At 36.6% G+C, this 12623-nt stretch overlaps 1 protein-coding gene across 1 annotated transcript in view; it reads left to right on the top strand.

The window, feature by feature from the left end:
• The window catches only part of nbeaa (neurobeachin a), a 560854-nt gene that overhangs the window by 234389 nt on the left and 313842 nt on the right, over nt 1-12623 (top strand). The window contains exons 31-33 of the mRNA XM_052025565.1: nt 1596-1747; nt 4637-4766; nt 5540-5667. Of these exons, the coding sequence (XP_051881525.1) occupies nt 1596-1747; nt 4637-4766; nt 5540-5667 (410 nt within the window). The remainder of the gene's footprint in view (nt 1-1595; nt 1748-4636; nt 4767-5539; nt 5668-12623) is intronic.

The raw sequence follows: 12623 nt of genomic DNA, 5'->3' as shown, positions 1-12623 counted from the left end.
ATTCATATCTTTACAGTAATGCTTTTAGCTTCAGACCTTTAAGTATACTGTATAATAAACAAAAATATCTAGTAATTCAGCATGGGCAGTGCAGGCAAATGTTAAATTACATGATTCCACTCAGCTTCAATTTTCTAAGTTTAACATATCATGATTAACCAAGCAGTGATTTGATTCATCTTGATCAATCAATTGGAACAAACTACTTTCCCCAGTTATATTATACATAACATCAAAGAAGGTAAATATTTTCCCCAGATTGAAATGTTTTGGGTGGAATAGTGATCATGGCTTTAATGGTGATTAATCTTGTTTGAGCAATCTACTTGAATTCTTTGTGGATATAATTAAATTTTAAGTGTCAGCAGGTGTTGGTTTAGTAATAAAATACTCTCTGCTGAGTCAGAAGTGGTAAATTGCAGATTTACTCCTGTCTTGTAATGTTGTTTTAGCAAACTGAGTGGTGGCCCTGATCTTTTTGTATATTCACAAGGTAGAGCATCTTAATTACAACAATAATCCAGTCAAACTTTGAAGGATAATTATTGATTCCACAGTGATAGAAGTTTGGAAGACTTAACTTTTTTCCCATAAATAGGTTATGTTATTGCATTCCATGCAGGTAATTCCCCCTTGGTATTCTCTAATTGAACTTGGTTCTGAGGATATGTACTTCACTTGTTTTGTTTGAGATTGGGATCTTTCTACATAGATATTTATGAGGGAGAATATGTGTCCAATGTACTCCCAATTATCATTTATTCATTCAGTTACTTGGGTATGTGGCAACAGCAGTCACAGATTGGTAATCGACCAACTTGTATCAAACCTTCAGATTATAATACTGTGGGACCATGCTTTAAAGATGTATGTTGTGATTATACTTGTCAGTTGTTCTTTGAAGAATTGCACCATTTCCTTGCAAAAGTATTAGTTATTGTTGGTCATCCACGTAACTTTCAAAGAGGTATCGTCTCATTTTGTTGTTGAGGGTAATATTACAAATTGCTTTAGTACAAAATATAAGAATATAAACCTTCATGCTTAAGAGAATGAATTAATGGTCTCAGAAGTTAGTTTATTCCAAATAAACTATGGAAAAAATAATCTGTAAAGACAACTGCCAAAGTTTTTTAAACATTTGGAAAAAATGAATCTTTGGCTTTAAGTAAAACAATAGATTATGCAGTGCAAACAAAATATTTTTTCATTGGATTAGCATTGCTTCTTGGGTATGCTCTCATCTTCATGTTATTTTTATTGTTTGTTAGAGAGAGGGGTGTAGTGAGCAGCAAAAAAAAATACATTGCATAGGAACAGGCCACTCAGCCCATACTGTATATGTGTATCATTGTTTCCAGCGAAGGCCACATTTGCTGGCAGCATACATCAATTTCTTTTCCTCCATATGTACCTAGTATCCACTTTAATGCCTCTATACTGTTGGTATGTGTAGCTAGTGGATTTCTTATATGCTTATAAAGAAAATAAGTTTCAACATTTGAATAAAGTATTTGCTGATGCTTGATGCAGAGGATAAAGTGAAATTTTCATGAGAGGCTGATAAATTTAACACTTGTTTCCTGTTTTATTAGGAGCGTTGTTGTTCCAGTAAAGAAACCTCCACCGGGGAGTCTGGCCATCAATACGGTTGGTGGCACTGGCTCTGCTAGTCTTGTCACTGGGAGTGCAACGAATATAATTTCTCCTGCAGCAGCCACACCAAAAAGTATGATAAATACTACAGGTACAGTAAACAAAGATCTAGTTATAACAGTTGAGGGATTCATTAAGCAAATGAATCAGGTGTAGAGACAGATATTTCTGTATTTATTGTGAAATGTTATGACCATACTACAGTATGACATTGTGCAATGAGCCAAGACAATTTTGTTTTCTTCACATTGACATAAATGGACGTGGAAATAGCTTTAAGTGTGAGCTGAAAAAATTCCAAATCAGTACACATCATGTACCGTGTATAATTTTTATGAAATCTTATTTTAACCACTCAAAGAAAAATCAAAGTGAATAGGAATGATTTAACTTCTCTCAATTATGTAATGCATTTGTTACATAATCTACAAAATGTTCTTTCATGTTACCTTGTCCCTATCTTTTCAATTATATCAAAACCAAGCTTCTCCATCAGAGGAAACACAAGAGGTGCTGGAGGAACTCAGCAGGTCAGGCAGCATCTGTGGAGGGAAATGGACAGTTGATGTTCCTTCAGTCGAGACCCTTCACCTGGACTGGGGATTTGGATATTCCAGTCCAGGTGAAGGGTCTCAACCTGAAACATTGTCCATTTCTCTCCACGAATGCTGCCTGACCTGCTGAGTTCCTCCAGTGCCTCTTACATTGCTCCAGATTCCAGCATCTGCAGTGTCTCCATTTTCCATCAGAGAATCTTTTTATTGTCCAATAATTAATCTTGCATATCACAAGGATGCACACAATGATAGTTATCCACTAATTTTCATCGCTCTTGCCCACAATGAAATGACCATTCATGATCATGCAGAGAAAAGAGCTGGCTTTTACTAAGGTGATACTTGGTCCTTCATTTGCTGCTCTACTGATGTCTAAAGGTTTTTCTAGCTTCTTAAAGTAGTTACCAGATAAAGTTGGTTTCAGTTGAATGCTACTTAGAGATGGTGTTAAGGAACAGATTCAGAACTTGGTCAAGAATACTGGTGCAGATTCAGTGATCAATTGACTTGATTATTATTATTTGCATTCAGTTATAAAATTACTTTGAAATATATTTATTTAGGGCCTTAAGTACCCCTGTGTATCTAGGATTGCTTATACTTAGCATACCAGCACATAACAAACACAAACAGATATACAATAAATAAGATAAGATAATAGGCATTTTCCTTGGAATTGTTGGCTCAAGTATTGAGAAGGAATCTGAGAGAATGTGTAAAAGCAAAATGCTAGAAACACTTAATAGATCAGGCAGTATCAGTGGAAAGAAAAACTGAGTTGATGTTTCAGGTCAAGGACTCTTCATCAAAACTGGGAAGGCACATTAGTTTTGGGTGGGAGACAATGGGAGGGAGTAATGGATAGGATGAAGGAAATATTTTGATAGGGTGAAGCCAAGTTTGCCCAAATGATCTCATGTTTGTGGAGCAGCTGTCTGATTACTGGGGGAAGTTAGAGAAAATAAAGAAATGTGTAAAATTTACATAATGCAAGACCTGAAACCAAAAGAAGAACGTTGAAAATGCCCAACAGATCAGACACTGGGTATGGAGAGAGAAAAATATGCCTATGCCTGCACTGTCCAGTTCTGAATTTATTATTGAGTCCCAAAGACTGCAGAAGATGAGGTGCTCCTCAAGTTTATGTTGGACTTGCTTGGAACAGTGTAGGATGCTACAGCCAGATAGGTTAGAATGGGAGTGGGGAGTGCAATGCAGAATTCAAATGCCATGCAATCGAAAGCTCAAGGTCGCCTTTGCAGACTCCATTAGATTTTCTGCAAGTGGTCACCTAATCTGTGTTTGATTTCTCCAAAGAAGTGGATACTGGATTGTGAATGTCAATTGCAGTACATTACATTTGGAAAAAGGGCTTCACCTGCTTCGCCTGGAAATACTGTTTATATCCATGAGTGCTGTGAAGAAATGAAGTAAAAGAGCAGGTGTTGAATCTCCTGCAGCTGCATGGGGAAATGCCATGAGCAGGGGATTGGTTAGTGGAGATGGAAGAGCAAACTAGGGAGTCACAAAGATAATCATTTCTTTGTAATGCTGAAAAGGGAAGGGTGGCAAGATATGTCTGGTAGTTGAATCTCATTGAAGGTGGCATAAATTGTGAAAAATGGTTGTTGAGTGCAGAGAATGCTGGGGTGAAATGTGAGGACAAAGGGAGTCCTATCTTTGCTTTGACTGGAAGAACATGGGGGTGGGATGGGAGGAAGAGAGAAGAAATATATGCAAAATAGATGAGATATGACTTATGGCTCTGTCAGCAATGGTAGGGGTAACACCTCTGTTATGAGAAAAGGAAGACATCTCAGAAGCACCTGCCTGGAAATCATTGTCATCAGCACATATGACGAAGACAGGGACTGGGAGAATGAACACACAAACCTGGAAGGTTATAGATGTTAAGGTTAGGAGCAGAGTAAATTAACAAGTAGTACTGAAGCATTGGTATTCTTTCCAACATGTACCCCTTAACGAATGTCACTTAAAAATAGGTTATCTAATCATTATCACATTGCTGTTTGTGAAAAGGTTCATGTTTATAAATTGGCTGCTGCATTTCCTACATTAAAGTTGTCTTCGATTCATAATTGCTTTATTGACTGTAAAGTGCACTAGGACATCTTGAGGTTGTGAAAGTCCTTCCTTTTATCATACATTAAGGGTATAAAGTGGCCAGGCCAGGGTTATTTCAGTTGTTTTGATGAAATTGTTGTTGTTTCTAATGAGATGTTAAGTGTAATGTGAATTATTAGTCCAGTTTCCTCATAAATTTATTTTTGTATATGAACTATATTATTAGTACTCCATCCAAACTCTCTATACTTTTCTGTTAATGTGCTTGAACTACATGGCTTTACATTGATGTGCTGCAGTGTAATTGATCCATGATTCTTGAATGCTTTTTTGCATAGGTGCTGCAGAGGCCACTTCCACTTCCTCCTCGTCTTCCTCCTCCAGTTTTGTGAATGGTGCTACCAGCAAGAATCTGCCAGCAGTGCAGACTGTTGCACCAATGCCAGAAGATTCAGCTGAAAACTTGAGGTTAACTTTAGTTTTTTTTTTCTATTCCCATGAATTCATTTCGCTGAGTGATCTTTGGTTGAATCTATTCACATGAATTCATTTCATTTAGACCAAGTGAAAAACAAGGATGACTAGAAGAAGGTTCTTTGGTTTTCTGAAACTTACTGGACAGAGAAATATCAGATTTAATTTTTGATCTGTGCTATATTTACTTGTTCCACATTTTGTGGTAGCATGGGTTCTACAACTCCTCCAATTATATGAGAGAATAGTAAACAAAAACCAGGTTACCCTTGGTATTCACTGAACTACGGTGCCGAGGACGATTGTGAACACGAAGAGAAAATAAAATTAGCACATTCCTAAATTTCCTGATCTCCTGAACAAAAAAGTTTGCAATCCCAGAAATGTATTTCACTTATCTGAACTTATCTCATGAGGGAGTTGTTGGAAGATTTTCCCAACAATGTTAAAATTATTTGAATGAAAAAGAAAGTTTCAAATTACAGTTGAGCATTTATGAAGTATAAATTCCTTCCATATTTGAATTAACTAAAGGAATGAGAGTGTGAAACTTGTTACCACGTGGAATGGTTGAGCCTGATAGTATATCTGCAGTTAACTAAACATGAGTGAGAAAGGAATGGAAAAATATGTTGATGGTTGAATATGGCTCAATATTCACAAATACTGGCATTCAATCATATGGGTGCGCTTGGTACCATTAAATTATGGGTAATTATTCACAAATTATATTGCCATTCTTTTATATACTTTTTATTTCTAAACAGCATCACAGCAAAACTAGAACGAGCCCTTGAAAAGGTTGCTCCACTGTTGCGTGAGATCTTTGTGGATTTTGCTCCATTTCTTTCAAGAACTTTGCTGGGCAGCCATGGCCAAGAGTTGTTGATCGAAGGTACAGGTGCTGTAGAATTAACACTTCTCTATGTGATGTCTATGTAATCTTAGTGCGAAGTAGTTGATAAGATAGTTACCAACTTTCACATTTTACGTTGGTAGAGAGAATCAAGTACATAAAGAAAATCTATCTTATTTTGATCAAAATATGATCCTTTGTTTTTAAAATAAAGTCCATCTGAGAATGAAAGGATAGTGAATTGTGGTCATTGGCTCAGAAAATCATAGTGATCCTTTCAAAGTTCCTTTCCTTTCTCTTTGCCTCTAAACATCTCCCAGGCCTGTTTCTGTATAATTCCTGAAATGTCCTCCTGGCTCCCAGTCCTTTCTTCTGATCCCCACTACCTGCAATGGTGGAAGATCACTGAGGTTAGATCTTTGTGTAACTTCCTTGGTGTAAACCCTATTCCACTTTGCAAATCTCTTAGAGATATCATACAAAAACAAGATTATCATCAAAGTATCTAATTAAACATGTCAGAATTTCTGAACATATTACAACTGCCTCAAATCAATGACAGGATAAAGTGAGTTACTCTGTCAGATGAAGTGTAAGTATCAAGAAGTAAGAATGCACCACTGGTGTAATCCCAGAAGATGCCATTTTTGTTCATCCAAAATAGTTTCTTTGCTTTAAGTGAGCTGATGGACAAATCTGACATTTTTAGAAAGTCTTGGTGTGGTTCCCAAAGGCAACTTTAAGACTTTATAGAAAACAAAAGTGAAATACAACAAATTAAAACGGAAGATACTGGTAACTCTCAGCAGCCAAGGCAGAATTGGTGCTGAATCAGGTAGAGGAGTTAAGAGAAGCATTTGAAAAATAGAATGGACTAATGTTGACATAAATTTGAAAACTGGGTTGTCTGCAGATGATGTCACTGAAAAACAGAACATAGATGGGGAAGAATTGGACTTAATGATTTTTTTTAAAATTTGAAGTGATCAGAACCTAAAGCTAAAATTATCATTGCTTTCTTGTGCATGTTATTCCTACAGCTCGTATATTGTGTCTTTTATGTCATATAATACATTCAATAGTTTTTGTCCTTTGTTTCTGAAATATCATAATTTGAAAAAAGACTGGAATTGTTGTATGGTTTATTATTTTTAATTTTAGTTATGGTTGTATTTATTCTAAATAGCCACCTACAATTGAAGTACTTAACTTTTATTGGCCGTATGGCCACATAAAATTGGGTTTTGCATTATGTTATATTAATTCTTGAGACCAGAAACTAAATTGAAGTTCAAACAGTCTTATAGTTCTCGAACAGAAAACTTGCTAGTTCAGTACCCTAATATGTCTGATTAAAATGGAATTATAGGATTAAAATTTGATGAAATATTAACTTCCTATTTGGTTTATTAAGGAGAGATTGGGAAGTCCTAGGAGCAATACCAAATCTTTCTTAATTTGAAATGTATCGAAGGAAACCCAAATAAATCAGGATCTTGTTCTAAAACTTGGGCAGAAACTGACCATTATATTTCAGCTTGAATGCATTCTAGTTTCTCAAAAATAAATACATAATCATCATGCTAAAACACAAACTTTGGATTTCACAGTATAGAAACTGTAGTAAATTTATTAGAGAATTTTCTAATTGATTTATTTGTGAAGGCAGTAATTTATCACACAAAGTAGATGCAACAGTTAATTAGCATATCTTGCTGCACAAAAAATGAAAGACATTGAGCACCAGCTGCAAAATAGTCCCGTGCCAACATGGGTCATTTTCAAGTAATTACTATCCATCTATTATACTGCTGATTAGAAAGGTCACGCACTTTCTCTCCCACTTTCTCCAGCCAGCTTCCCCCACCTCCCCTCCCCCTCCCTGTATTATTGCCCTTAGAAATTTGGTCAATGCTGTAATTATAATAGTGAACAATTTCAGAGAAGCTGCTCAATGCGCTTCATCAATTAAGGCATTTATCTTTAAAATTCTGTATACCAATTAGTTTGAAGCACAACATGTATTTTTCAATGACAGATACAGAAAGTATTTTTCTGCTGTGGCTGAAAGTAGTTGAAAAATTGTTTCCTTGTAATATAATGCATTATTTGGCTTTTGTAGCATAATTCAGATGTAGCATTGAACTTTACCTAAATGTTAGGAGGCAAAATCCTGATGAATATTATGTATATTGCATAATTGGATGAAAAATTAAAGCAGTCATGATATAAAATTAGCAATCTACATGCCAGACTTTGTCACTATATTCTACAGATGCTTCCAGCTCAGTTGGGGGATTCAACAGACGATGAATTTTCATGGAGTATTGATGACTTGCTGCTTTAAAAAACATTGTATTAAATGAAAATGCTTTGTATGATTCTGATGTATGTTCTTATTTAATTCAATACAGAATTTGGTGCATTTTATCTTCCATTGTAAGCCATAAGGAATTCAATTTGGCCAAATTTATGAAGATGGCATTGGTTGTACTTTTCTTCAACTTGTGAGAATTTATTGCAACGTTATTTTAAATTTAAAAAATACCAACGATCAGAGACTGATTTTACATTTCCAATAAAATGGGCAGCATTTTAGTTTTGCATTTTTTTTCTTTCAGAGTACATATTCAACATTCTCATTGCATACATAGTCGCAAGTCAACACAAACAAGTTCTGTTTTAACATATAAGTGTCATTTATATTATGCATTCCAAATAGAGTTAACATTTCAGTTGATGTTTGAATAACTATTGTTAACTCCTGAGCTTTGAAAGCCTCTGCTCATTAAATGTTCTGTCTTTACAGAGGCTGCCTGAGCCACTAAGTTTTTCCAGCATTTTCTTTTTTTTTATTTAGTACTACCATATTTTGCTCTTCTTCTTGCAGTTAAAAGTTATGATATAGTTCTTTTATTGGACTAGCTTTGACATGACAGCAGATGACTGGATCTATAATGCACATAATTTCATAACATCTTGGCTATCTTGTTCTGAAATATCACAAGGGTAATTGGTGGAGGACATGGAATGTGTCACACTGTGTATGCGATGCACTTCAACTCAGACATTTTGAGATGCAGCAAAAGGATTCTGAGATATCCAAATGTCTGAAATAGATGACATCTACATGGCACAACCAGTCAGTGAACTATAAAATGATTCAAAGTTAAAACTCCACACACAATTTCAAAATCAATATTCAGCCATGCAAAAGAATCAAAATGCCCTTCCCTTATTTATCACCCAGACACCTAATGCTCCTGTAGTTATTTCACAGGGATAAAACAAACAGCAAAGCATGGTACACACGGTAATAATTTAAGATTGAGGTGCTCTACTCTTCCAAGTGGTCCAAGTCACATGCCAGAATGATTAAAGTGGAGAATTTGAATATTTAATTACACTTCCTTAGATTGTTGTAAGATCACTTTCTGCTGCAGTTCTATGCCTTCTTAAGCAATCCTTCAGGATTGAGAATGATGTACTTCCATTTCAGTTTTGTGGCTTCTGAGGTGGTTAATGTGATTAAGCTGGAGAGAGTACAGAAAAGATTCACAAGAATGTTGTCTGGATTGGAGGGCTTGAGTTATAAGGAGAAATTGATTAGGCTGGGCTTGTTTTCCCTGGAGCAAAGGAGGCTGAGGGGTGACCTTGTAGAGGTTTATAAAATAATGAAGGACATAGATAGGGTATATAATCATAATCTTTTTCCCAAGAGTCTAAACCTAGAGGGCATAGGCTTAAGGTAAAAGCAGAAAGATTTAAAGGGAATCTGAGGGGCAAGATTTTCACAGAGGGTGATGAGTATATGGAATGAGCTTGCAAAAGAGGTGGTAAAGGTGGGTACAATTACAATGATTAAATAACATTTGGACAGTTACATGAATTGAAAGGTTTAGAGAAATATGGGCCTGCCACAGGCAAGTGGGGTTAGCTTAGAAAGTCATCTTTGTCAGCATAGGTGAGTTGGGCTGAGAGGGCTGTTTCTGTTCTATATACCTCCATGGATCTAGAGTTGTATAGCATAGAAACTGCAGCTATGCTGACTAACATGCCTGTTTATTCTAGTCCCACTTGTCTGCATTAATTCCATATTTGTCCATACCCTGCTCATTTAAGTGGCTGTCAAGATGTCTCAAAATGAGCAGGGTTCCTGCCTTCACTACCTCCTCTGGCAGCTCATTCCAGATACCAACTACTCTTTGTGTGGAGAAATTTACTCCTCAGATCTCCTTTAAACCTCTCACTCTCACTTTAACCCTATGCCTTCTAGTTTTTGACACCCCTACCCTATCTATGACTATCATAATGCTATATACCTCTATCATGTTGCCTCTTGGCCTCCTTCACTTCAGAGAAAAACAAACCTAGCCTACCTAATCTTTCCTGATAACTCAAGTCCTCCAATCAAGGTCATATCCTGGTGAATCTTTTCTGCACTGTCTCTGGCTTAATCACGTCCTTCCTATAGTGTGGTGACCAGAACTGCACACGATGTTCCCAGTGTGGCCTTACCAATGTTTTGTACAACTGTAACATAACTTCCCAACTCTTATACTTAATGCCATGGTTGATGAGGGCAATCGTACCATATGCCTTCCTCGCCACCCTGTGTTCCAATTTTCAGGAGTGATGTACTTAACCCAAGGTCTCTCTGTTCAACAGCACTTCCCAGGGCCCTGCCACTCACTGTGTATGTGCTGACCTGATTTAAATTCCTAAAATGCAACACTTTGTTAAATTTCATCTGTCATTCCTTTGCCCACTTTCCCAGTTGATCTATTTCCTGTGGTAATCTTAGACAACCTTCTTCACTGTCCACTATACCACCAATTTTGATGTCATCTGACATCAAACTTACTAACCAGGCCACCCACATTCTCATCCAAATCATTAATCTATATGACAAACAACAGAGAACCCAGCATTAATCCCTGTGGCACACAATTGGTCACAGGCCTCCAATCTGAAAACCAGCCCTCCACTACCACCCTCTTCTCCTACCACCAAACCAGTTTTGTATCCAATTTGCTAACTATCCCTGAATCCCATGGGTTCTAACTTTCCAGATCAGTCTACTATACAGTACCTTGTCAAAGGTCTTGTTAGACAATGTCAACTGCCTTGCTGTTGTCAATCCTCTTGGTCACCTCTTCAAAAAACTTCAAACCTCTTCAAATTTATGAGACATGATTTTCCATGCACAAAGCCTTCTCTACTTTTATACTCCATACCTGTTACAAAAACTTCTCTACTTTTATATTCCATACCTGTTACAATAAAGGCCAACATTCAATTAATCTGTCTAAAATTGCTTTTGTATCTGCATGATAACTTTTAATGTTTCAAGTACTAGGACCCCCAGATGCCTTTGGGCTGTAATTACACTCTATTTATTCTTCCTTCCAAGGTGGGTAACTTCACATTTTCCCACAATATAGTACATCTGCTAACTTCTTGTCTCCTCAGTTAACCCATCTATACACCTTTGTAAAAAAAAACAGAATATTGGAACAATTTAGTGAATCAAACAACATCTGTGGAGGCAAAAGGTGTAAGTCAACATTTCAGGTCGAGACCCTGCATCAGGACTGAGAGGGAAGAGGAAAGATTGCCAGTATAGAGCAGTATCATGGAAGAATAACATCTCATATTGTCCTTCTACCCCTCTCTCATACTGCAAAATACTGGCATCTTTCCTCTTCCCTCTCAGTCCTGATGTAGGGCCTCCACAGATGCTGCTTGACCCATGAGTTCTTCCAGCATTCTGTTTTTTTTGTTCTAAATACCAGCATCTGCCATCTGTTGTCTTCATACACCTTTATAGACTTTGTGTGTCCTTCTCACAACTGCTAAATCACCAAATTTTATATTGTCAGCAAATTTGGCTGCAGTACATTCAGTTGCTTTGTCCAAGTCACTATTATAAATTATTAGTTTATTAGTTGCAGCACCCAACTGGTTACTGAATGCCAATCCAAAAATTACCCATTTATCTTGAGACTCTGTTTTCTGTAGTTGTCCATGCCCCTATCCCCACTGATATATTAGCCCCAATCTTATGCATTCCTATGCAGTGATCTTTTATGTGGCACTGTATTGGATACTTCCTGGAAATTTAAATTCACCATTTCTACTGGTTATCTGAAATAAAGCAAAGTGCTGGAAACACGTAGCAGCTCTGGCAACATCTCTGGAAAGACCTTTTGTAAGACCTGGAATGCTAACTCTGTTTCTCTTTGCACACATCTCAGCATGTTCTGTTTATGTTTCAGTATTCCAGCATTTGCAGGTTTTCTTTGATTTTCACTGATGTTGGGCTAATCAGCATACAATTTCCTGCTTTTCTTTCTCCCTTCTTTCTTGAATAATGGTGCTACGTTAGCAGTTTTCCATTCCCTGGGATCTCTCCAGAATCCAGGGAATTTTGGTAGATCACATACAATGCATCCACACTAGCTTCAGACCAAGATTGTCACCCTCAAACCAAATTTGAAATTTTTCCATGCTATGATGGCACTTTACTATGAAATAATTAATCTTGCACATTGCACAGTACCAGATCCAAAAAAAGCCTGTTCTAAGTTTCATTCTTCAACGGATTGCTCTAGGAAATCATCCCAACTGTGTAAACTTGTCCTCAAGGCTAACCTTGTGGGGGGAAAAAAGTCTTTTGGATTGTAATTTCCTAAAATAAATATTTTAAAAGATAATGGAATTTGAAATCTTTTTCTTTTAAAAAAAAGAAATGTTAGCTTTATCTTAATTTTATACGTGTCCCAATGTTTTTGATTTCCATGAATAGTTCAAAATTTTACTTAAAAATGTTGCAATGTAGTTCCTTGTCTGTTGCTGGTGAGAATTTAGACCCAAGATTGTATTTGACTGCTAAGTATTTTGATAAAATCACAATTGCTGGATGACAAAGGTCCTTTGGCCAAATGCCTGAATGCAAAGAGAGATTGCTGAATCATTGTGGCTTGCACACTTCA

The sequence above is a fragment of the Pristis pectinata genome, chromosome 11 (assembly GCF_009764475.1).
Source record: "Pristis pectinata isolate sPriPec2 chromosome 11, sPriPec2.1.pri, whole genome shotgun sequence".
NCBI lineage: Eukaryota > Metazoa > Chordata > Chondrichthyes > Rhinopristiformes > Pristidae > Pristis > Pristis pectinata.
Note: the sequence above shows the minus strand (reverse complement) of the source record. Positions and strands in the feature narration are given on the sequence as shown.